The 26,973-nt window shown below is 42.9% G+C and overlaps 1 protein-coding gene across 2 annotated transcripts in view; it reads right to left on the bottom strand.

The window, feature by feature from the left end:
• UNC5C (unc-5 netrin receptor C) overlaps positions 1–26,973 on the bottom strand; it is a 254,372-nt gene that overhangs the window by 80,841 nt on the left and 146,558 nt on the right. For both annotated transcript variants that reach the window (XM_081999328.1, XM_081999329.1), the window contains exon 2: positions 10,273–10,494. In XM_081999328.1, the coding sequence (XP_081855454.1) occupies positions 10,273–10,494 (222 nt within the window). The remainder of the gene's footprint in view (positions 1–10,272; positions 10,495–26,973) is intronic.

Below are 26,973 nucleotides of genomic sequence, written 5' to 3'. Positions count from 1 at the left end.
AAAATTGAAGCACTTTTGAGGCAGTTTAGAGTCTACAGATGAATCTCAATGTGCAGGCAAAAAGGAATAATGGTTGCTTAGCACTTCACTAGAAGAAGCCGAGGAAATTATGAAAAAAAAAAAAAAAAATCTATTGAACTTCAAACATCTGGGAAGCCAACTGAGAGCATCTGAATTCTGAACAGCGTGTTTACATTCCCTTTGCATAGTGGAGGGGGGGCAGGGAAATAAACAATAAATGGGTTTGTGTGTAATTTTTACTATAAAAATATACACCAAGTTGTTTATGTTATTGACTGACATATATGTGCGTGTATATATAAAATACGTATTTGCACATGTACTTACGTATCACACCCACTCTACGTGGTTTTGAGAAGCAGAGACAATGTGAAAACGCCTTATTTCTATGAACTTGATGCAATGACACAGTTCAGTGGCTGGTGCAGCTATTGTGGGAACAAGGACAGTCGCAACGTGACACAAGGGGTCACTCGGGAGCCTTTCTCAGCAGTTGTTTTCCTATTTTTCAGTCGACAATGTGCAGGAACAGCAGGTTGGGGGGGAAGTGTAAAAGCCCCACTGCTTTTTGCCGTTGTTGTTCTGCGTGCTGCGGATGCCATTTCACAGCCGACTTTGGTATCTTGAAAAAAAAAATTAAAAAGAAGAAAAGAAAAAGGCAAGAAGCTGCTTTCAAAGCAGCTTTGTCCAGTGCACTGTCAAGTGAAATGACTTTCACCAGACAGAAATGAAGCTTTGGGAATTTACTGTCTGCTCCTCCATCCAGCGTGTTTTCAGGGCTGTGCCAGGGCAGCAGTCAACACACCGGCTCCTGAGCACCAGGAGATTTTCCTTGGTTTGTAGCAAATAAAAGAACCGTCGCAGGAAGGCGTGCGAAAAGGCAGCCTGGCGGGCACAGAAGTCATTTGGTGTGTACATGTTTCTGGAAACAGCACAGCTCATGACCCCGTCAGCTACAGCGAGGCACCAGGGATGCGAGCAACTTGCTCTGCAGAGCCATGCGACTTTGAGATGAAAAAAGACCTTTTTCATTATGTAAGTAAATACCATCAATAGCATCCTTGTAATTCTGGCTGCCTCTTTTTTAATTTTTTTTTTCTCTGGGTACTCACTCTGACTGAATGCCAGTACTGCTTTGCACCTCACTTGAAGAACAAAAGGATTAAAACTAAACCTGAAAGTGAGCCTGATCCACTTCTAGGCATTGTTATTCTTCAGGCCTGGCAATCCTAACTCCTCTTTAGAGGAGGGCACGGCAACCGACCCAAGGCGCAGCGTCAGCGCTCATTACAGAAACTTCATTTATACAAGTCACTGGGAAGCCAAAAGAAGCAATCAAGCAACCACGACCCTCTCTCAAAATCAAAACATGGGTGCAAATAACAGTAAAGGCTGCGAGGGCCTAAAGATCAGTATTTAAGGGGAAGAAGACACACAGAAGAGTCTGACAAAAGCTTCCTTTCTGCTCTCACAATCAAAATATGAAGAGGGATGAGAAGTTATGAGGAATTGTGAAAGGCATCCCATCAAAACCTGATGAGAAAGAGCTGTACATAACCTTGCCAGTGAATGGCAGTCCTGCTGGTACCTACCTCATCACGCTGCTCATTTATGTACGAATGAGGAATGCGTGGGAATGAGAAAATGAATGCAAGCGGTGAGCCAGCAAAGGCAGCACAAAATTAGATCCTGTACGGGTCAGAGCTGCATGTGACAGCCACCTCTCTTTCCCTTACACGTTAGAGATGATTTGGTACCCTACCTGCATAGTGAAAAAAGCCTCACTAGGGTTTTTCCATATAAATGGTGCTTTTGCGGGGCGGGGGGGAAGGATGTCTCCAGTCTTGTTTTAAGCAACAGGAATTCTTCTACCTCCCTTCAGAGAGTGATTTCACTGCCTGATGAGCTAATAGAGAAAAAAGTAGAAGATACTAGTCAGGTAGCTGAGACACAAGCTTACACAGACTTCAGGGGACTCAAGACAACACCACTTCAATGTCTTGCACAGTCATCAAGAGCCTGATGTCTCTAAACAGGGCTAGACTACAATTCCAGTGACTGCATCAGACTATAACTTGTTCTCAACAAAGAAAAAGTATGATATAACATGGACCTTCCATTTCCCTGATTATTTTTAGGGATTTTTGCAAAGAAACTACAGACCTATTAGTCCTACTCATTCTCATATTTAATTAACTGAAACCCCTACATTTATAGGATGCAAATGTTCCTGCCCTTGCACTGCTGGGGTGCTACTGACTGCAGCACTTTTATTCGACAGCTCACAAGACCTTGGCTTCTGCTGTTCTTTTCTGCCATTCCTGTATCCAGAAAACAGTTGTTTTCCATTTAGGCCAGCAGACACAGGATGGAGACTGTCCTTTGGGACTCACTTCCAAACCAAGTTGACATTTATTGGCCTTTCAGGCACCAGACCGCCCTCGCCGCAGGGGCTCCAGATCCCACACAAAGGGCGTTCAGCTCTAAAGGAGCCAGGGGACACGGATGGAAAACGGAAGCATTGCTGTACAAAGCCGTGGTTAGTCTGAAGCTGTGGTGGGTGGACTGATGTCTGAAGGTGTCTTTTGGGGAATTAATGGGATTACGCATGTGTAACAAAGGGTTTAATGAAGGAAAAACTTGGAGGGAGATAAGGTGTAGGCTGGAAATATTCAGAGGGGTATCCTCAAACATTTCAGATGAGTGCATTAAGCATCCATATTCTTCCTCTTATTATTTTAAATAACTTTATTTTCTGTCTCAGATTTGTTTTTCTAGAAGCCCACAGGAAACCTTCAGGACAATTAGGCGAACAGCTGCAGATGGGAAGTTAATGCTGCAATAAGAAATGAATAAATATCCTAAAGCTTTTATCTTTTGGTCCCAAAGCACTTTGCAGAGGTAAATAACAGAGACGTTGAGTGATTTGCACAGAGATACATGGTGAATCCACAGAAAATTTGGAATAGGCAAATGACCCTTCCCATGGACCCGTAATTACTCATAGGAAGAGCGTGAGCAGGAATAACTTGCAGGAAGAGTAGCTCCCTCTGGGGGCCCTGCTAGCATCCCTGAATACCCTGAAGGATAGAGCAAGCGCCGAGGCTCGAAGAGCCCAGCTCAATCAGCTTAGCAGCATGAGGGCAGAGGGTTCACGAGGTCCATGGCCACCACCTGTCAAGGTGGCGGGGCACCCATCCCCACAGACCAAAGGGCTGCTGGAAAGGACAGCATTGGCACAACAGGCACGTGTCAATGGTTGTGAACACTTGAAGAAGGTGTCTACATGTAAGAGCTTGAAGCAGCCTTCCACAAAGACTTCTAGGGACAAAACCCCCATATAAAACAGTTTGATTAAAGAAGAAATTAATGATGTGTGAATATATGTTTTATAAGCCTGTTATACGTGGTGAATACTACATTCAATGGAGTATAAACTCAAAAACCCCACAGTCTTTTCACAGAATCATTAAGGTTGGAAAAGACCTTTAAGATCACCAAGTCCAACCATCAACCCAACACCACCATGCCCACTAAACCATATCCTGAAGTGCCATGTCTACACGTTTTTTGAACACCTCCAGTGATGGTGACTCCACCACCTCCCTGGGCAGCCTGTTCCAATGCTTGACCACTCTCTCCATAAATAAATTTTTCCTAATATCTAGTCTAAACCTCTTCTTTTGCAGGTTTCTATACAGAAAGAGAATCTTCCTGGGTTTGGGGATGGTTTGGTATTGCCTATAAGCAGATTTCCCTCCAGAATCAAATATCTGGCCCAATGCTGTTATTCTGTTTATAAAAATGTTATTTCCCTTCTTTAAGTCAGGACTGACCTCTGTGATTTCTCCACTCACTTCAGCAAAAATAAACACCATTTTGAATTTGTCCTAGAAAATGGTGATTCTCTGCCTCTGTGTTGCTTCTGAAGTTTCCAAGTTGGCTCTTTTTCTATCAAAGTATACTGATTACTCAAGATGAAAGTGGAAAATTTGCCTGCTTGCAAAAAATGTTTGCAGCAGCTTTGCTGTTGGGTATTCCCTTGATCTGGGCGTGCTGAGGACCATGTTCCCAGCAGCTAATTTTGAAGACACAAACTGCAAGAAGAGAGAACTCCTCTTGCAGTGGTGATGGGCATGGGGTTCCAGAGCTGCCCGCCAGGACATGGGGAGTGATAGGAGGACAGAAGATGGCCCGAGCGACATGTAAGATGGCTGCAACCTAAATGTCAAATAGGAAAAAAATGTGGGTTTGTTCATATACTTTTATGCAAGTAAACAGACTGCATTTCCCTGGAGAATTCCAGTTCTTTGGAGAAATAGAGTTGTCTGCTCCTTTCTGTACCAGCTGCAGCCTTTCAGACCACACATATCAACATGTTTCACTTACAGCATCCTTCCAAAGAGGGGACAGACTTTGAATTACTAAAGAAAATGGGCTGTAGTATCAATTCTAAGCCACATCTCAAAACTATTAATAGAAGCATTTGGGAAGAGATACATAGATGCGTTTTTAAATTTCCTTGAAATGAGTTGGATTAGGGCAGGGTATTGAAGGAGCAGAGCTAAAAATTGGCAATATGTTGCTGAGAAATAATTATTTTGAATCGGGGTGCTTGATGTTTGTAATGGATTTGATCCAATGATAAACGGAAAATAAAATGACTTGTGACAACAGTGGAATGAAAACAATCCTTATTTATGATATGCGGCTACCCTTACTAACATAACCCCGAGGTATTCTACCCCAGAGAGTCAAAATATTGCAGGCTCAGTATAACTGCAGCATTTAGCATCACCTGTCATCTCCTTAGTGAAGTTAATAGGGAAACTGGCCACACTTGTTCAGAAAAATTGCTTTTTTCCTTATCTTTTGGACTTTTGAAAAATAATACAGAGAATTAGGAGGCTACAGCAGGTCAAGAAGCAGCAAAAAGAGATTAAGGAAGGAAGATGTGCAGAGAGGGAAAAGAGCATTAAGGAAAGGAAGATCCGTGGGTCACAGAAAATAAGTAAAACGCACTCCTCTCCCTGAGCTGTGCTTACATGGAGGCAGAGGGCACCTGAATTTCATATTTGGGCTCCAAGTTCTTCAACACTGGTATTCAAATAAGTGCTGGATTTAAAAAGTAACAATAGTTTTTCTTATTTATAAAAAATACTAAGACAATCGAGCACAACCGCTCAAAATGAAAGGCTACACGATGATCTTTGCTGTATAATCAAATTTCCCACCTTAAGCAGCTTCTGAACAAGTTGATGGGGCTTTTGTCACTAGGGCAATGCAGCCTTTCAAAATGTGTTGTCACAAACACTAAAATAAAGGGTTTTCATGAGATGTGCATACAGAGAGGAAGATAAAATGATGGAGCGGTGTGCTGGAAGTGATTTTTCTGCCTCTATACATGGAGCCAGAAGACAGTCCCTGTGGAGGCTTCCCCACTGCTGTCTTGGCTGCAGCACCTTGTAAGAGCTGTTTTAAAGGCAAAAGGGCAGACATCAATCTTTGATCTTTCTGTTGAGAGGGTGATCTATTAAAGACTTAGCTAGCTGGGTACCTACTCCCTCGACAGGCTGCCAAACCCATTGCTTAAGGTAACAACCTCCTACTTGCCAGATCAATGCTGACCCTACGTCAAAAGCTCAGTCTCCTTTCATCAAATCTGCGAGTCATCCAAAAATACTTTATTAATGGGGAAAGGTAATGGTGGGAGGTAAGCGTGGGAATCACAGTGGCGGCTGTGTAAAGAAACTGAAACAAAGAAGTCTAAGATTTCTGTCTGAAAAGAAGAGCATATTCATCTGCCTCAGTGCAGTTTGATAAACCCTCTTAATCAGACAAAAATCTTATTCTGAGCCAGATTCTAACTTTATCATTTTTGTTGATTTGTGGGGAGGTAGAGTGTTGAAGGGGTAGCCAAAGGGAAAGTCCTTGGAGCCACATATCCTTGCTGAAGGCTGGGTGGCACCAGGGATGCTCCTGGGGGACATCAGGTCTTCTGAGAGCCTGCTTCTGCAGGCAGGACATGGGAAAAACGATTGGCGACTTCACCTGCTCCTTAACAGAGCCTCCCTCAGCATGCCTCTCCTCTGAGACTGCACTGATAAGCCTGTTCATTTTGCATTAGCTGGGGCCTCAGGCCAGGCTCAAGAGTCCTTATTCCATCTTGCTGCTATTTGGGAACACAGAGGAGGTCATCAGCAAACTCTCTGAGCCCTCCGCTCCCTATTCATCCCAGCAAAAGAAGACAGAAAGTGTAGGCAAACAATAATGCTGGCTGAATTGCCCAATATGTCTATTTAATTAGCACTTAGAATTCTGAGTCCCAAATATTGTTTTCTCCTTCCTTGAAGGAGAGTGAAGAAGAACATGTCACTGGCATTGCAGAGGGCAAGAGGGGTTTTATAGATCACTTCACCTTAATAGTCATGGAAACTACTACAATGCATATCCAAATTGAAAAGACAAAAACAAGGTCCCTGTAGTCCTGATTTTTCTCTGTTGTACATCACTGGGATGTGGGGTTTGATTTAGCAGCAGATTTAAATCTTCTGGACAAATGAAAGGGGTGCAGGACACTGATTTTCTATACATCTGCAACTCTCCCACCACTGCAGAATTGGGGGGTGTGTGTCTGAAAATATTTCTCCACAAAAAGCACACATGCAAAATAAAATCTTTTGCCATAGTCATTTTCAGAGGTACAGTAATTTGGAAAATGTGCACAAATTGCTCTAACAATTATTGATGCTGTCGAGCTTCCTGCCCTGTGACAATGGAATTTTCTTGCCCCCTAAAGCATCAGGGTTCCTTTTACCTTTGTTGCTGTTACCTTTTATGACAGTCAGTCATAAAATCAAATGTGTTCCCTCAAAACAACTTTCATCTTTGTTTTTCATAAAATCAGTGTTCTCATTCTTTACATACATTTTTCCACATTAATGGAAAAAGTGAAAACATAAAAAAGACCATGCCCTGCCTTGTATTTCATGTACATAGGAAATGAAAGAGTCAAAGATGTGCACTAAAGGTTTTCAAAGCACCCATTTGGCTTCTTTATGAAAATGCTTAGCTTTTTCCATAAAGAAGAAATATTCCAGCAAGTCTGAGGATTAAAAAATAGAATGTAATGGTGTTCTGTGTAAAGCTTCTGGCTTCTCAGACTCAATCATTGGAAATTTTTTTGCAAGGCTCTCTCTTCAGGCTAATTTAATTAAATAAAGTGGTACTAGAACACCCTGTCACTATTACTGTTCTCATCCTCTCCAACCAGAAGGCAACAACTCCCACAGAGTCCCTATGCATGTTCTTTACAGCAATGCTTTACCTACTGTTTAAAAATATCCCACAGTGTGAAGTGCATATAACTATAACTCTTATTTTGTACCTTCTCTCTGTTACAAAGAAAAATAAATATACATAGGAAAAAGATATAAATATTTATTCTCCTCTCTTAAAACTTACCCTTCTTAATATATTCAACATTTCTATCTAGCAGCTATCTTCAACGAGAGCTCGGCTGCACTCTCATTCCATCTCTTGTGCCCCTGCTATCGCTGTGCTGTTGTCTCTGGTTTTATCAATGACAGAAATAAATTTGCCTTATAAGAAGAGTTAATCATCTCTACACAGATTTCATTCCTAGGCATGGGCTCAAAGTCCATGAACACATAATCTTTTGCAAATCAAAACCTATTTCTCTCTGCCATGCATCATTTACAATCCCAAGATGATGTACCGCTAGCATCCCACCTGTATTTTAGTCCTCTTTCTTCCTGATTACCCATCCTTTAGAAAAGAAAGCACAAGTGACCTTTACTTTTTTCCTCTCATATATTTTACTGTCTGTTTGTCTGGTTTTCCTTTGCTTTGCTTTTCTACCTAAAGAACTGAAAGAGAAAGCCTGGTTCAAAAATGGCAGCAGTAGACCACCTCAGCATGGTGATCCTCATTTAGGCAGAACAGACCTTAAGAACGGTGAAGTATCGGGAAAGAAGACTGCACCTGCTTTTCAGTTGCTGGGATTACACAACTGACCCATCAGAAACACTGTGTAACCGAGATCCCTTTGAGCCCTGGGTTACCCATGTAAAGGCGAGACCTAACCTGGTTTGTGGAAGCCGGAAGCCAGCAGCAGCGTAGGCTTGGGCTGCCGTCCTTATGCCACCCCCTGAGCAGCTCAGTCACTTCTGCTGTGCCCTAGGTTACATCTACTGCACTAGCTAGTCAAAAATAGCAAAAGAAACTAAAATAGCCTCAGAAGTGGTAGAATCAAAGGGCTTTGCCAGCCTGACTGGTGCAAGCTGCCAAGCCAATACCTCCTTCTTCAGGCAACAGAATGAATCCTCACAGTCACTGTCTCCTGCAACTTCTTCTCCAGATCCATCTGCATTGGATGTATTTTCCTGAGCTTCCATTGCTTTGAAGAAGACATTATTTTACCAGTACCTTAAACACATTGTTTACCCATTTCTATACTATGTGCTATGAGCCCTGGATTCGCAGCCCGCTTACAGGAAGGTGCACAAACACTGCAGGTGTGCCATGCATTCACCAACCTTTTGGCAACAACCAGGTTGACTGACAAATTTAGGTTCTGATGACGGTTTCATTTATAAGCTATTAGTATGACTGGGTTTGTGGTTCTTATGCTAATAATCTGATGTGCACAGCTTTTGACACCCTCCTTCCCCCCAAAGTCCAGTAGATTATGTGAATCTCTAACTGGATATGGGTTTTGTTTGCACATAATTGCTGCTGTTTGTTATGCAAAACATTTGTCCTCTAATATATTCAGATGCATCTCTTTTCAAGACTGGCCTTCTACATTTGTAGAATGCAATTTGCTTTACAGCATCATGAAGTTTTTCTACAATGAGATTTTTGAGAAAAAAGATTTCGTTTTTCACCAGTAGTGAAAAATTTTAGCTGCAGCTAAACACTTGCATGTTTCTGAATGCTGATGTCAATACAGGCTTAAAAAATTATCAGTGATAGCTGCCCTCCTGCTTGTCCTTCTTCATTCCAGTGGGCTCTCACAGATGAAAAAAGTTCAACACATATTAAGTAACAAAAATTTCTTTTTTTGTTTTTCCTGCTGCAGCCAACTTGTTGGAAAAGCCAGTTCTTACAAACAAACAGGCCCAAAGTTTAATACAGATTTTTTCTACAGCCTTTCTTCCTACACCCACCTTCTCTTTTTCAAGCCGAGAGCACCGCAGTACTGTTAAAAGCTTATGCTTTTGATCTCTGTGCAAATAAATGAGCTGAAACAAATAAAACCCAGTTCACAAGACATCTGGTGGAGTTATTTTTCTAAATAATTAGACCAAGTGGTGGTTTAATTCCCAGATGAAAGGTAACTTCTTGCTTGGTACCCAGTTATTTCTCAGAGCCACCAAACCAGCTTCACTCCTTGCATGTGACTCAAACTCTAGTGATTACCAGTCTTCCCAAATGGCAACAATCATATCTTTGATTTATGCTGGTTTATTACTCAAGGGGTTTTTTTGTTTGTTTGTTTGTGTGTGGGTTTTTTTTGTTACTGTGAGGGTCCTAATTTTCTTCCATGAATGCCAGTGGGATTTCTGGTATTGACTGAGGAAGGATGAGGCTCTTGGCTTTTTTTTTTTTTATTACTTTTTATTTTCCTTGCTAACCTACTGTAATTCTCCTTCATACAGGCTCTGTGGAGCAGGCAGAAAAGTGTAATGGAATAACAGCCAGGTGCTTGCTCTGGATCAATATACTGCTCTAAACTGTGCCCAGGTGTGCTTTCTCCTTCTTTCTTGCTGGAAAGTGATTAAATTTTTCCTTTTTTCTCAAATCTCCCCAAGAACACGTCATTCTAGGAACAACCCAATTGCTCTTCGGCACTTTGGGAAGAATGTGTTCTCGGTCTATGACTACAGTACAGTGAATCACTGGGAATTTGTGACACTGGGGAAGTGAACAGGGAGTAGACCTGGCTGAGAAAACAGTTCTATTTTTTTTGTGTACAGTTCTCCTGGGTCCTTTTTGTTTCAAACTCAGGCAGGGTGCTTTCCAATCGCGTTTCACTAAGTGACCTGGACATAGACACCACCTCTGTGCTATGACAGCTAATGTTCAGTAATGCCAGACACAGAATTCCCATCTGTATCAAGAGTAAAGAAAAACAGCTTCCATACAAAATAGCCGCTAGATTACAACGGTGGGCTTGATATTAGTGCTTTGCAATTCTCATCCCTCCATGACGTAACACAAACTCACCAGAGGTTTCATCCACTCTCTCATCCACCACATGGTCCTTCTGATGAACCCATTCGCTGTTGCACTTAAAATAGATCTGCGTGGCTGGGCTCGCTTTGCAGTACAGATTCACGGGCTTGTTCTTCACAATGTAAGCCTCTTCGGGTTCGATGAGAAAGTGGGGCAAGGGCTCTGGAGGATCAGATGGAAAGGTTTCTGGAAGTTCATGAAAAAAATCATCATCTGTAGAGAAGAGACAAAAAGGACAAATGAAACAACCAAAATTCAGCTGGCAAACACAAGCACTTTCAGAAGGAGCACAATTTTTGAATAAAATGTTATCTTATGAGCATTCCTAGACCAAGGCTTAAAAGCACTCCTGTTTTCAGACTAGAAGAAATTGTTCTTTGCATCCTGAGCTCTCTTTCCTCTATGCGATGTGACAGGGATGCACACATTCACACGTCTGGGAACGGTCCTTTGTTATCATCACCGGCAACACTAGCAATAAAGCATTATGTTAGCGCTTGGGAGACTTGCCTGCAAAACCGTAAAAAGAAATAATAGAAACTTTTGGAGGCTTCAAGGTCACACTTTTCAATAGTGACTTATCGCACTGTTTAATCAAGTGCATGCACATAGCTAGTATTGGCTGAGGCTGGTACAAATAGGAAATAGCACCTTTCGTTTCAGATGAGCAATTTGAAATTTGCTCTAAGGGCAAAAGACTAAACGCAAGTCCAGTCTGCGCCTCTTTGTTCATACTCCGACTCTCTTGCTAAGACTGCTAATGAAGGTCCTAAGCCGTGCTTTATTTACTTCATTTGTAGCACACTGATCTGTGCAGTCCTCACTACGGAGAGGAGCCGGGAGCCAGGTCATGGGGCAGGGCAGCTGTGAGATGGCAACATTTTGGGCCAACACAGACGCATACTCTTCACGTAAGGAACCTCTGCACCTCTCTGGTGCCGCTGGTAATGAATAAAGTTGATGTAAGAAGTCTGGAGAAAGAGGAAAAGAATCCAACGCACAGGAGGCAACACTGAAAACACCCAACACACATACTTTCCTTTCTCTCTCCCTCCCTCTTCACAAACCCCCCTTTAGAACCCCTCTGCCCCATTCTGCAGATGAAGTCTTCCACATCAGAAAGCACCAACACAGCGGAGAATAAACCTCTTCCCATCCACCTCCCTGCCTGCCGTCACTGCGCCAGAACATCCAAGAGGCTCCCAATGGCAACAGGGCGGGGGGCCACCAGCTAGGACAGACCCACCAGCAGCAAGCCAACAGTCCTGAAGGCTTTACTCCATCTCCCCCTTCCTGCCTCTGAAGCAGTTACCATTATACACGGTGATGGACACTGCTGCTGATCAATAAAACACCACAGAACATCAAACTAAAAATACTGCGGAAGGCTGGCTGTCTTCTCCCTGCCAGTATTCTGAAGATGAAATGTCAGACGGCTCCCTCCCCGTACCTGAGACATGCCTGCGCAGGCTGTGTCCAGAATTACAAGGGGCATGAAAGGCTCTTCTTCCAGCTACTGCTTTTGCAGAAAGACGAGAACAGGAACAGAGGAAGGAGGCAGGTGGGGAAGGTAATATGGTACCCACCCGTGTAGCTACTGTATGTCTTTATCAGTGACGGGAATACCTTACACAGCAAAAGATTTTGTGAACCTCTTGAACTATTTATGAAAAGAACATATGTTCACCGTTTTTGTTTTGTTTTGTGTTTTTTTTCTCCTTCATATTAATTTAAAAATACACCCACCTTTTTAGGTGTCTCGTTTTACGAAGAGTAACAGGTCTGACTCACTACTGCATCACTCCCTGAGAGTCAACCGAAGTAAACTGGTTCAATGATAGAAGAAAGGGCCACTAAATAAGGCCTGACATTCTTCTAGCAAAAGGAAAATCTGTGACATGCTATAACAGTTCCATTCCTATCTCCAACTAATCATCTCTGAATACTCCAATTAAATTTAATTTTTACCACTTTCCCATCCTTTTTTTTTTTTCTGCAGTTTCCTTTTCACTCTGTCTACACCAGCCTCCTTTTTCTGCAATCCCATCTCCTCTCCCCATTAGGTGTTTCTTCCTTGCTCCATTTTGCTCCCCAGTTTTTTCCAAACAGAAAGACGGGTTACAATAAGTTAACGGGAGTCCACATTTGGTTTCATGAAAATGAAATATGTTTGAACTTGAAAGCAAGAGACTTTTCAGCATTCCTCATCCCCTTATATCCAGATCTGCCCCGCTTCCCCACTCCCTCCCTCTGCCTCTCGCACACGCTGCTCCACAGACATCCACAACACAGAAACATTAGAGATGAATCATTTCCCCTCAACTGCCACAGGACGTATCTTTTTCTTCTGGTCATTTAATTGCAAATCAGCGAGCAGACAGATGGAAACTAACAAAGCACACATATGTTTTATAATTAAACAAGTATTGCTTCACTAATTTCTGGTGACTGGAAGAACAAATGCATTTATTTTCACCACTAGATTTCTGCGCATTATCAAAGACAATACTTACGCTACCTGACCAATTAACTGCATCTTATAAAAGATGTAACTAGAAAGCCCAAAAGGAGGGATCAGCTAGCTGTGGGAGAAAAAAAAAAAAATGTGGTTTTGAAAATTATTTCTTTAATCAGCCTGGAGAATGCGTGTGGGCTTTGGCTTTCCCTCATGAAGGTAACTGCTTCTAAAGTTTAAATGTTATTTTTATGTTAAAGTGGATTCACAGTACTGCCCAGTACACGACAACCCAGTCTGATGTTTTGATTGTGGCGATAGCTGTTTCTCTCCACCAGCCTGGCATCCCCCAGCCAGGTACTGGCTGGTTTTCTTACTGGCTTCTTGCCAGTAAGTGAAGAGTAAGTAACCTTACTCTTCTTAAGCAGTAATAAAGCCCAGCTTTATTTTTCCACACTCTTTCTCATTCCTATCGAGGCATCTGAACCGCTCTTAAATGTTAGGGGTATAGTTGGAAAGCGTTCACAAACTGTCATACAGAGCGCGCAGAGGCTGCCTTGTCCCTGGAAACTGGCATATTAAAATCGCACTTTTAGAATAAAATTAAGAGAGTAGCTGAGACAGACTTTTGGGGCTTTTTAAACTGGTGTACGTTCATTCAATCCCTGCCCTCGTACCGTTGCTATTAGTAGCAACACCGGAGTTATTCTTGTTATAGAGCAGATTCTCAAGAGGAGCAACCAGAACATGACCATGACTGGGGTTTTCTGTGTTTGGCAGAAAAAACCAAACAGTCACACTGCAGAGCTAGTCCAGCCTCCATTACATTCAGGGCCCCTCACTCCTGCTGTTCGCCGCCGCGAGGTAACAGGCGGCTTTATCAGCCCGTGTGAACGGCAGCGGGAAGTCGCTTGGTGTTCCCTGCACCCCCCAAGGAAACGGGATCGGCCGCTGCAAACCACCGCTCCCCTCCCGCCCAGGCACGCCAGCCGCCACCGGCTGAAGTCGCAGGGTCACAGAATCACGGGATAGTTTGGGTTGGAAGGGGCCTTTAAAGGTCACCTAGCCCAGCCCCCAAGGACGGTGGCTTACAGGCGGACGGTGCGCGCAGCTGCGGCTGCGCTGGGCCGCGCTGCGCTTCTCGCCGTGCCGGACAAGGACGCGTTGAGGAGGAAGAACCTTAAAACCGCTGGCGAGGACTTGCCCATCACAACAGGCGCGGCAGCCCCACGGCTTAGGACAGGCTGCCGATTTGGGACAGGGTTTTACACCGTCAACCTTAACACACATCTTGGATCCGAGTCTCGCATTTCATTTTTTTTTTTAACTAGGCCGATATGCTGTTAGTGCTTCCATTGTGATACTTGGGGCAACATGCGAGCATGATTATAACAGCAGCATAATTATATCACAAATTATTCTTAAAAATATAACACTGGTATTTACCTCTGAAAATGTCAGTATAGGACATTCGGCGGTGCTGAGATTTTTTGCAACTCTCCGCAAAATGAACTTTTAGTAAAACCAAAGCAATCTCACGAATCTGTGTTTTCATGAGGCCACAGTTTCTAACGACCTAATAAACACTTCCGTCAAAGTTCCTCCTGACCAGCTCTAGTTGAACACAGGTCATTTCTCTGTCCATACAAGGACCAAACTGTGACTTCGGTTTTTCAGGGACAACTGTGTTATTTATAATCAAGCGGCCTTGCTGGGCTCGTAATTTGGATGGGGGTCACCTCTCGTTGTGTGCTCCATCTCCGTACTAGGGGATAAGTCTTGCCTGAGACTTTGATCTGAATCTTCCTGATGGTTATCACTGGTTATTTAAAATGTTCATCTCCCGACAATGCAACAAAGCACCAAACTTTAGATCGCTCTTATTTAACTCTCCTAAAGAGTTAGGCGTTTTTCCTTCTGTCTGGAGGAAAAAAGCTAATTAAACCATTTGGAGCGATCTGGGAGTGTAGATACAAACAAACACTAAAAATTCACGTACTTGATTTCCAACCGTTATGTCAGTGTCACGTGCAGCAAATTCCCCTTACAACCTTGATCAAAACCAAATATGAGGCAGGCATCGTTCTCCCCTGTTGTAACAAATCCCCTTCTGTGTTCAGTAACTTTGAGCTGCAAGTTTACTTCTGCAGTATGTCACATTCATCTTTATTTTCACATAATAAAGTGTACAGCCCATCTGTTGTTATTGACTGATTTATATTAGCAAGACAAAAGACCTGATTAATGGTACCGCTAAACTGGTTTCACTCATGCAGTTCATTCATATTAAGGAAATAAATTTTAAAAAGCCATTTTAATCTATAAACTTAATTTGGAATTTTTATTGTAGTTGCTGGCCCAAATAGAAATACACTCTTTTACTTGCCTTCTGTAGTATCTGACAACTATATATTTTTTTAAAGGCAAGTAAAATGCAAAATCTATAGGAACAGGTGAAGTATCACTGAAATCAGCATTGATAGAAGCTGGCATGGACTGTCACACACAGGAATTTTAGTTGAATTTTAGTTCAATTATCTTTTCAGATAAAACAAATCTTTGCCTCAGTCAGAAACCTGTTGATGTTAGGAAGAGTCTTTATTCTTCTCATGCATTTGTCTGTAAAACTGTACAGATTATAGCTCTTCATGCATAACAAGTGAAAAAAGAAGATTTTACAGTATACTTCCCTTTTTATGGACTAGTATCCCCGCTCTCATCTGTGGCAGGAAAATACTGTGCTCTGTACACCAATCTATTCATCTCTAGATCACTAGTTTTATTACTATATATCAAGCTTTAATTCTCATCAACCCAGCATATAACTCACTATATTTCTGAACTGCGAGACTTAAACTATTATTGCTTAGATCATAATATATTGGACCATTATCTCTTTGTGAGAGACCTGAAGCAAATTCTTCTCAAATGGAATTTACTTCAGAATGATTCAAGAGCAATTTAAAATGAATGGCTGCAAAGCTAATTCCATTTGCATTGGGATGCCCATCACTCGGCAAGATCATTCCCCGTGTGTTCCAAGAAAGGCAGCTGGAGTTAACTGTATGGATGGGATTTCTGTTCTGTTTTTTAATGTTATGATTAAAAAGCTTTCTAGAGCAACAAGTACTGTTTGCTGTGAAATTAACAGCAGGTGCTAGCTCAGGAAGGCAGCTTATGGGGATGGAGGCAAGGGTTTGGTTTACAGCGCACACGTTCTCAGGAAGGGAAAATTGCTCAGCTGGAAGTCCTTTGGTCGCAGGGTCTTCTGTCCTAGGAAGGGCAGGCGGTATCACCGTACCACCGAAGGGTGGCAAGGAAGCAAAAAATCCTGTACGGCATGTAGCCTGCCTCCGCCTAGAGCCCCGCAGCGCTGACGGAGCTATGAATCCAATATTAGGCCAAGTTGGATGAGAAATGGGAAAGAAGAGGACTTATTTCTAAGAATTACTAGCGAGTCATTTCCATGTCAGAGGGCCCTCTCGTCCCCGCCTCAGCCCTGGAGACCACGCAGGGACAGAGAATGGGCACAACGAAACATAGTCCATGCTCTGAAAGAGAAAGGACGTTCTCCTGCCCTGCCTGGGGGAAGAGGAGGAGGAGGGTGGCTTTCTCAGCACTTACCCCCGCTCAGCCCTACCTCCAGCTGACTGCAAGGTGGGCATGCAAACGGGCAATCACACCTTATTCTCCAGCATCTCAAAAGTGGAAGGTTTCAACAAACAGCCCGGGAAGATTGCAGTTTTGTAACAGCGTAATATTTGCTTGGCAGGCTGGCACCCGCTTGCTTGCAGCTGAACTCACTGCAGGCCTTTACGTGCCTAAAGACGAGGCTTGGTTTTGTGGCAGCCCACAAACCAGACGCTTGCTGAACCTTGCTGAATTCTCGGGAGAGCAAGGTCAAGGGAATTTCACACTCAAATTTACTGAGCACCCACAAAATGAAATGCTCTTTTCGGCAGCGAAAGCGGAGTGCAGGCACAGTCTGGGAAAAGTGATAGAGAAATCAATAGGGCATGCAATCATCATCTTTTTTTGGGTGACTTCGGTTCAGAAACAGAATAAATAAAGACTGCAAAGAGGAATGAGCTTCCCCTGCACCTTCAACGGCTCGGTGAAGACCCTCCTAGCACATCTCAGCTTAACAACACACACCCAGGAGGTTAAGCGCAAGCTTTGGCTGCACTTGGCGAGAACGAGGAACACATCCACTGAGTGACTACATATAGATCGGAAGGCTGCTGGGCAAAAGTCTCCCCCCTAAACACACACACATCAAACAAAACCCAAACACATCCTTTCTTGTCCTCCTGTACCCCTACCAAAGAAGCAACTTCCACAGAGGCGTCGAAGCAATACGTGACCTACTGTTGCCACAGGTGCCAACCTGGAGCCCCTGCTAAAAACCCGGACAACGGGCATCTAAGGCATCTGCAGTACTGGATTTTTGGGTCGACTGAAGAGTTCAGGAAGGAGGTTTCCGTTATTCAATGACAAGCTTACTACACACTGGACAACCCAAATAAATAAATAGGCTACCAAAGGCCTAATAGGGTAATTGTGTTCGTTATGCCCGTCTTACCTCGACTAGCCTTTCTCAGAAAGGAGAAAGAGAGGAGAAAATGCCATACTTTTCCCTTGCAACAGCAGTGCGCGGCCCGGCATTAGACAGGGTGCCTGGCTAAGGCTGGGACCTGTGGTTCAAAAGCAGGGACGTTTCACAGTCGGAGAAGCCAAACGAGCAGCTGCTGGTGCTCCCCTCGCGGAGGGGCCGCGGAGGCCCCTCGCGTCGTGCGCTGCTCTCCGTTGCTCCTCTTTCACGTGTATGCTGCGCGGTCAGATATAAAACCAACAGCAGAGGAAGATGAAAGAGTAAACAGTTGTCGCTTGGCCATGGCCAATGTGGACACTGTGCAACCGCGTTACATCCAGCGACTGGTTTGTACTGCGTTTCCCCTGCTTTGATAGCACCATCTCTCTCTCTCAGGTCAATGGTTGGAATATGTTTTGCGTGGCTTACCCTGGTAAACTGCAATTCTGGTAGTCAACAATTAATTCCTCTAACTCTGCAGACAGATCTGATTTGCATCAGAGTAAGGAAACGGAGAATCAGGTCTAGATGAGGAAAACACTGTCTGTACCAGCTTTATAAAGCAGTTTGCAAGTTATATATTACTGTCTGGGGAAAAGGCATCTTCCCCCAGTTCATTTAATTCATAATTATAATTAAGGTTTCTGCTTCTCTTGAGGCTAATGGCAATTTTATCATCAATCAGATCAGAGGCAAACCAAAGACAAAACATGTGTCCTCCAAGTGATTCTCACAGACCTCTGAAAGAGGGAGATATTTCTTTATACATCCCATTGTGAATCCAAGAGAAAAATTGTGGGTATATACACAGGAACGACATTTAAGGTTCTGTATGCAGAACTTTACCATTGCCCTGAGACAAAGTCCATCAGACTACCAGCTGCTGCCTAAACATGCAAGAGATGATATGGGTACTTGGTAGCATTGGACTCTGTGTAGGAAAATGCCAGAACACGCAAGGCAACGAAAATACTTTCTGTTGCATATGAGAGGCACCAAGCTGTTCTTTGGGCAACGGAGTTTGTAATAATTGCTGTCAGTATAAGCAACGTAACGCAGTAATCTGCAAGTGCTATTTATTACGAAGCTGCCTAACCATATAAATAGATAAAACAGGACGGGGGCAAATCGTCAGGGGGTGAGGCTGACTTATGAGCACTGACAGTGTGAAATGTTGAGTGAAGAGGCAAAGGTCCCGTCTCTCTGCTGCCCTGTCCTGTGCCCTGTCAGTCACACCCCTCTTTGCAACACTTTCATTAATTCTGATGGAAAGTTTGCTGTTGTACTTCTACAGAGCTACTGGGTAAGGTTGGCTCAGTTACTGTGCCAAGGCTATCAACCAAAAGTACAGCACCTGAAACAGAACTACAGTGCTTGTGCAAACAGCAGATGACATCAGGGACGTTTATCGGTAATTGCTGTCCCGTGGAAGATTGCTTTCCTTTGTCCTGTTGTTTTGTTTCCCTTTGTTTAAAACTAATAAAATATTCATGCATTAAAAGAAAACAAAGCGCATTGCAGACTGCCTCTGAAACTTTATTTCCCTTACTCTGTCATGTAATAAAAACAGCATGCTTTGTACACATGTGTTACTTTGTTGAGCGCACACACTGTATTCTGTAAGTGTGAGCTCCGGGCATGTAATCTAATTAGAAAATTAACATGACTCCTGTTAGACATGGTTGTGCTGGTAGAGTTCATGCAGTTTGGCTGCATATTATTGCTAGTTCTGTTTTCTCTGACACGAAGGCAGCGTACAAACAGCGGAGAAACTTCAGGGTCAGACCACGAGATTTTCCATCCTGCCTGTAAACTGAAATGCATTTTTTCCTTTTGAATTCTAGCTTGTGAAGGGTCTATATGACGGCATGGGATCCCCTCCTAACCACCTGCAAAGCAAAGTCTAATTTGAAACACTTCTGCCCCAGCTGCCATTAGTAGTCATAATGGTTGACACAGGGTCAAAAAATTATTAAACCTCTAAGGAGCATCATCTCCTCATCAGTGTTAGGCTTCACTTTCCTTTGACACATTAGTCCTGAAGCAGCTCCGGGCTCTTGACCCCTCCTTTAACCCTGGTAACTAATTAAAGATGGACAAGGCTCAGGCTAAAATACTTTTTGTTAAACCTATTCATTCTCAAGTCCCCTTCAGGCACTCTGTCACACAGGACAGAGCCTGCCATATTTACATGAACATGAAAGTAGGTGCCTGTTACAATAATGTGAAAAATCTCTTTTTACAAGACTTAACCTAACCGTTGTGGTTAGATGGTAGGATGCATTTTATAGCATAGAAAGTACATTCTCAACACATACTGGAAACAAGTTTCCTGGGTATAGTCCAAAGCATACAATTCAGGGAAAATCTGAGGATAATTAACTCTGTATGTATTTTTAGAATTAAAAGTTCAGATTCCGGTTCTTCATCTGACTGCCACTTCAACAGTCGGAATGAGGTGACCTGATACAATGAACGAATGAAGAATTGATCCTACCTTTTCTCATGTAAGGATTTCTTAAGGCTCTATCATGCATTAGAAACAATGACAGAGGCTACAGAGTCGTCAGCCACAGGCAGATGGATTTTCAGGCCAGTGGTAAATCATATCATACAAAACAAGTTGGTTTAATATAGGTAAATCTGTGTGCAACGTATTGTTGATGGCTAGGGCACAATGAAAGGAGTCCCATACTACTAGCTTGAGAGAGGATCTGTAACTGAATGTGGTACTTCGCAAATACTTTCTTAGCTTTTTATGTTGTTTCATATTAATAATTAAGCTTGCTTCTTGCATCAGTATGTTAGGGTTAAAATGTCAATTCTTTGGTTCTAGCAAGAATGGCTATTTTTATCCTTATTTTCCCATTATTAAAACTGCTGCAGAGCTCTGTCCCCTGATTTCTAATGCTTTCAATGCAAGCTTTTTTCTCAGGAAAGAGTGATGATCCAACATCTCGTGATTAATAAAACTGAGATCTAAGCGGGATGTCATAGATCCTGACTTCATGAGCTATCTGAGGTGTACCGTTAATCTAGTTAGTGGGATCAGTCCATCCCAGAGAAACACTGGACACTTGCCTACACCTAAAATAACAGCTCGGTCATGTGGCCACCTGGTTAAGGCATCGAGCTGAGACCCAGGGGACAGATATTCTTGTGTGACCTTGAGGAAACCTGCTCTGCCAGGTTCAGGGTTCCATCTGCAAAATGGATGTAGCAGCCTAATAGGTAGCACTCTAATTCGCTACCTTTTAACTGAGTAAACAACTCGGTACTCAGATTCTTCCTTCAAAATTTCTCCAAAATACCTGTCAGCTTCATTTACTAAACAGCCAACAACAGTTACACAAAGGACCACAAACAAATCTATGTTTCTGAAATGATTTGGGAACCAAGTTTTCCTGTTTTGGAGCTGATGCAAGTTTTGCCACTTGTCTCCCTCTGTATCAATGGAGAGGCTGAAGAGCAGGATTTGGAGCAGGAGCCTGATCTTGGGTGCTCTGAAGGGCTCTCTCTCTCTCCATGGGCTAGGGGCATCCTGGTGAGACTGGTGCCCTGAGACTAACATTAGTCCTCATGAATATCTACCTACTCACTACTTTCTTCCATGGATCTTAATGAGATTATTATTTGCCTGGTGCTAGTTACCTAATTTCATCCACAGCCAATTTTTCAAGAACCATAAATTATTTTGTATAAGGCTGATTTATCCCAGCAGAAGTCCAAATTGAATCAGAAATCCATTAGCTAAATTCTAAGCAGGAGCTTCTGGGGAGAAGGGGAAAAGGGGGGGGGGGGGGGAACTTGGGAATCAGAGTACCAGATGTGGAAAAGGGAAAAAAAAATCCTTAAAAGAAGTAGAAAAGGGAAAGAAAAGATAAATATCTTCTTATTGAATTAAGCACCCAGGTATTTAGGGAGCCAGATGGAAGAACATAGATTATTGCCTAGGATCAGAAACATGACTCAAACGTTTATTTATTTATTTTGACTAGCAATCGGTTTTGTAAATACACGAGACTTTGTAATCAGATGAAAAGCACTGATCCGCTTGAATATCATGGTTACATTCATGCAAATAACAACAGGTCCTGTATACCATACATACTAATAAAGCTAATAATAAGGTGTTCAACCAAACCTTAATACAAAGATTTCCCTCTGAGGGAAATGAAAGCAAGAAAGGCTTATTTACTTTGGAAGCATACAGGATGATTTAAGCAGCTATCACCCTCCATGCAGAGCCTGCTTATTTGAGGAAACGCACAGACAATGTACCTCTTTGAGAGCATGTTTATTTACACAAGAGCACATCCTCTCCTCTTGCCATTCTACCCTCACCGTCAGTAGACTTGGCGAATGAAAGATGATGGAAGGAAAATGCAGCAAGATCATGACATTAACACCCACTCTATAGTTTTCTAAAGCTGGAAACTATGATGGATGGATCCCAGGGCCCACAGAGGGAAACTACAGTATAGTTGCTCTTGTATGAGTTACAGAAACAGTTTGCATCCACACAGTTATTTCAGCAGTCCACAAAAGGGCTGAAGTATTTGGCTACAGATTGGAAATTTCCCCCTGCGGTGACTAATTTAATTCACACTTATTTCCTAAGTCTTGCTGATTTCTTACTTTCAAACCCTCTAACAAGTTAAAAAAAAAAAATCTTAAAATTCAAAGAGTAACCTGAGACAGCAGGCTCCTAACTTTGCTTTACCTCCAACTCAATCTTCGGCCCAAGTGCCTGTGAAATATCACCCCTTCCATGATCAGGAGCACCCCAGATAGCTCAAACAAAAGTCCTTGAGACCAGATAGCAGATGTGCAGTGCCTATGGGAAGCTCTGACGTGTGCCATCAGAATTCTTCTGGCTCACAGTGTGTAAAGCTCCAGTACCAGCAAAGTGTATGGTCACCCCTCCCAGCCACCACCCTACCCTTTGCCTCCAAATCTATTCAAGTTCACTCCATAGCCACTAACAGGAAGAACAAAGAAGGGAAGAAAAAGAAAAGGAAACCTGCTGAATACTCGGTAATCACAGTTATGACTGGCAATGGTAGTTGAAGTAGAGAAATCCCCAGCAAGTGCTGAGAACAGATCCAGCAGTGATGTTTTCTGGAAAGACAGATTGTGCCCATGTGCCCAGAGACTGGCAGCTGAAGTAACTCCTGGATCTATTACACACTGACTTGCCTCCCTTCCTTATCTGTAAATAGTTTCTTGCCTACCACATTCATTTTTAATGTAAGGTTCCTACAGGGACTGATATCTCCTAACATGCCAACAGAAAATGCTACTGGAAGAGGGCTTCAGATCTTGAGGAGCAAAAGACTCTCTACCAAGATATGTAGCGCTGCTTCTCCTCAGTGCTGTGAATTGATCTGTACTAAATCAGAAGCACTCTGAAACTGAAACTACAGGTCAGATAATAACATTATTGTGTTTCAGCAGCTGAAAGCACACACGCGGAAACAGAGCGAAGAGGTGGCTTGAAGTGTTTCTGGCTTGACCGCCTCTAGCATCAGGGATAAGGAATGCGGGGAGATACCTACCTCTGCCTTGCAGACACCACAGGTGCTAACATACTGTAGAGCACTCAGGACAGCATCATTTAGCCAGTGTTAACCTGGCCCTTAAATGTGCATTGCCAGTATTGGGACACCCGCTCATTTATGCCTGCCATTGACTCCCTTGTGTCTAAAGAAAGCAGTACCGTTCAATAATAGCCCAGATTATTCCAAGAAATCACATTTGTCTGTGTCTCAGTCTAGTCCAAAACTGCAAATCTTTGAGGTCTCAACTCCCTGCAAAGGTAACTTTGCTGCCTGTGCCAGAGCCCTGGCCCTTGACAGAAGCAAATGGATTCATTTGGTTTTGATTTTTAAAATACAGACCTGCACTCAAAAAGACAGCACAACAGTGTTAATGAATGAATCCAAAACATTGTAGATGAGTAACGGAAATGCAATTAGTTTGCAGGCTTTGCTGGACATGTTTTGTGTTGCTGTATTGAATTTATTTATTCAGCTCTCCTCAGCAGGTCAGATCCAAGCTGGGGAGCAATGAATCAGTGCTCTAATTTCCCTCCCCACCATCCCCAGCCTTTCTGAGGAAACTGATATCCATCCCCAGCTGAATCTGTTGAGTGCTGATCATAAATGGCATCACCAGAGAAACACAGACCCAAGCTATCTGACTGATTTGAGCATAAAACATAAGTATCTCAACCCCACTTTCTATTTTCTCACCTCTGACCTTTTTCATCCCTTTTCTTGGGTTTTCAATCCTATTTTTTATTCCCTATTTTTACCCTCTTTCTTCTTGCCTCTAGGTTACCCACCCCCTTCTTTTTAATTCCATACCCTCCCATCCTTTCTTCCTCAAGTTCAGCAAACCTGACTGGTCAGGAGTCTCCCTGTGTTGTTACAAATGGATAAAAATTCATAGCCAAGAAGAGGAGACAGAGAATGACTGAGGACAGAATCCTCTCAAAAGTCAACATTTAATCTAAATAGTGTATCTACTTTATAACTCTCAGAATAATTAACTACATGTCTACATTACCCACATCCATGCAAAATCCATCCATGTGACAGTAATAATTTTCTCATATTCAAATAAAGCAGGAGATAATCCCGCTTTATTCTGGTGTCTAACCAGAGACTACAGTTTAAAGTGGTTCTCCCATTAGTTTAAACAGCTTTTTCTGCTCTTCGTTTGGCAAAATTGGCTTGAACGGCAGAAGTTCATTTTGACATTAGGTAGCCTTATTCAACGGGTTTCTAATTTGTGACCAGCAGAGCACAGTAGTATTAAATCAAACATCTGTAAATATACGGTAGAAGGTCACATTCTGTCAGTGTACAAGGCTTGGGGCAGAAAGGGTAGAAAACATATAACATTAATTATTAGCCATAGTGTGTGCAGGTTTTACACCAAAAAGGTCATTTGCAATGGTTCCATTTCACACTCTGAGCCACATTTTCTTTTAAGTGGCAAAATCACAGCACACAAGTAGATTGATATCTAAATTAAAACAGCAGCTGCACATTTGGGTAGTAATTGTATGCAAGAAACCTCAGAAGCTCGTTGCTAATACTTAAAGCGAGGGGTGCATTTTGGTTGGATTCCCACTGTACTCAGCGCTGATGCCAAAATTATAGCACAGCTGAAAGCAGGTATTATAAGAGCAAGACAGTCAGCATTTTGCCTCAGGAGTCTGGGCTGTAGCCTCCTGTTCATGAACAAAATCTCTGTTAGCTGAGCTGCTTCTTTCCCAAGTCTACCCCTGCTGTCACCCTATCAACACTAAACTGAGCACAGCACTTCCCACCACTGTAAATTAACCTGAATTTGCCTCCCCCCACAAAAAAACCATTATTAGATTAATCTCTGTCGTTATGCTGAAGTTTGCTTGCTTGCAGGTGGAGCCAGTTTTTAAGTGACTTGTTCTCTTCCAGGATCCTTCTTCCCATGCAGGAAAGTCTAATCTCTTGCCAGCTGAGCAGAAAGCCAAAGGTTTGGAAGTCGAATGGGAAAGGACTATTTTACGCAGAAGCCAGGCAGCCAATGGGCCAGGGTACCGGGGACACACTCTAATATGTTGCACCCACTTCAGAGATAACAAATTACCAGCCTGCTTCTCCACACCCCACACAAGGCAGCTTCTTTCAAGTCCTGAGGATCTCCCCCATAGCACCCTTCGGACCCTGTGACCTTCAGGCTTGGAAAAGGGATGCCCTGTAGCACCCCCACCGCCTCCGCACTTGCCACAACTGCCCAGTCCCACGGACCGCAGCACCTCCCGGCTTCATACTCCCCCGGCCTGCTACTCCCAGGTGGAAACATGTCCTGAGAATGTGCAAAAGTAATCTTGGATGCAGAAAGAGACAGGGCTAGGTAGCAGCAGCAGCAGAGAAGGAGTTGCTGTACATGGCAGTTCATTTCTGGATAGCTAAGGAGATGAACGCCTTCACCTGCCGCTCGTGCGTTACTGTCCCCAGCCACACAGAGATGCAGTGCTGTCATGTACACCAACTTGCTCTTCATCGCTCAAGTGGAGAGAGCTCGTGCGGCGACTGCTCTTCCGAACCCCAAGCCACGGCGCAGAATGTTTAATTAAGGAAAGCATGAATACGAAGCACACATTGTATTGAAGTAATGTACTGTAAACGCTATATCCCCAAACAACTTGAGGAAAAGTGTAAAAAGTGACGCAGTCATAAACTTAGAACAGATCACAGCAGTCAGCAAAGAAATGAGTCTTCTCGATCTTTGTTAAATGAATAACATCAGAGAATATTGTTCAAATCTTTCTTCATATTTGAACCACTTTCCCTGGTCGTATTACTGCTCTTATCGCTTGCCATTTCTAATATCTCCTTACAAATCTGAAAATAACTGTTCCCCAGATACATTTTTTTAAATTTGTATTTGTAGCATGAATAAGTACTACAAAAAATGCTAGGCTGGTTGCTTCAACACCCAAAACCAAACACATCAAGGAGTTTCTGCTAGTGCACAGTAATCCCTGTGCCCCTGCCAGAGAACGTGTCCCATTTCCCTGTCAGCAGTTGGTCTCACGCATCTTGGAGACAAAGATGTTTGGGGTTTTTTTCTTTTCCTTTTTTGTTTACAGCACTGGGACACTGTCAGACTGGAAACTGATAAAATCAGGAGTCAAACCCACTTTTCTGAAATCTCAGTCTAGTCTTCACTGTTCTAGATTATCCTTAGTCGTCACTTGGACAAACTTCTCTAGGAGTAGGGTTGTCACTTTGAGTTGAGATTTTTGTCATGGCCTAGAGAGCTTAGGCTCAATTCTTCCTTTAAAGCAGTCTGTCTAGCTTTACTAGACTACTTTAAAAGATCAAACTTCATCTCTGAAGCAATCTAACTCCTGGCCTCGCTGCTGAGGCTGCAGATTGTGACCAATCTAGATGCCAAGGTTCATTCAAGAAAAGTGTTAGAAAGCTAGCAAGAGCACAAATTAGGTTCACAGCTCTCAGGTATCATTTGACTTCTACAGTAAGAACTTTCATCTTTAGTAACCTCAGACTAGAAATAAGCCAAGAAATAAACCATACAGCTTTCCTCTCCTCTTTGAAACAGGTCCCTTCCAGTTGGTGGATTCCACCCATGCTCTGCAAGTCAGAATAGAACTCGTCCTGTAACTCTGAACTAAACAAAAGTTTGTCAACAAAGCTGACTACCTGAATATCTAGATCCCAGTACATACACACTGACCTTTTCCACCATTAAACTCCAGCAGGGAACACATGATTTGGATTTGTACATCAGCATCATGATAGGACCACATCTCAGGAGGAGTTCCAGCTGTTCCCGCAGTCCGAACAACTCGCATTACAGCTGACAGTTTGGAGACTTGGGGGGGTTTAAATATATTTGGGGAATATAGATATATTTAGCTATGTATAGATAAAGAGATGCTTTTCTTTAGAAAGAATGACTAAATGTTTCCTTCTGAAAAATAAAAACTTGAACCAAGGACATTCCTGAGCTTGTATTTGTTGGTCTTGCAGCTGTTTCTACTAATGTCATATGAAAATTGCCTTCATCAAGAGTAGTGTTGATCCCATTATTTGGTACAATTTTCTCAAATTACTTACTTCTAGCCTTA

Source organism: Phaethon aethereus, assembly GCF_964289735.1.
Source record: "Phaethon aethereus genome assembly, chromosome: 4".
NCBI classification, from domain to species: domain Eukaryota; kingdom Metazoa; phylum Chordata; class Aves; order Phaethontiformes; family Phaethontidae; genus Phaethon; species Phaethon aethereus.
Note: the sequence above shows the minus strand (reverse complement) of the source record. Positions and strands in the feature narration are given on the sequence as shown.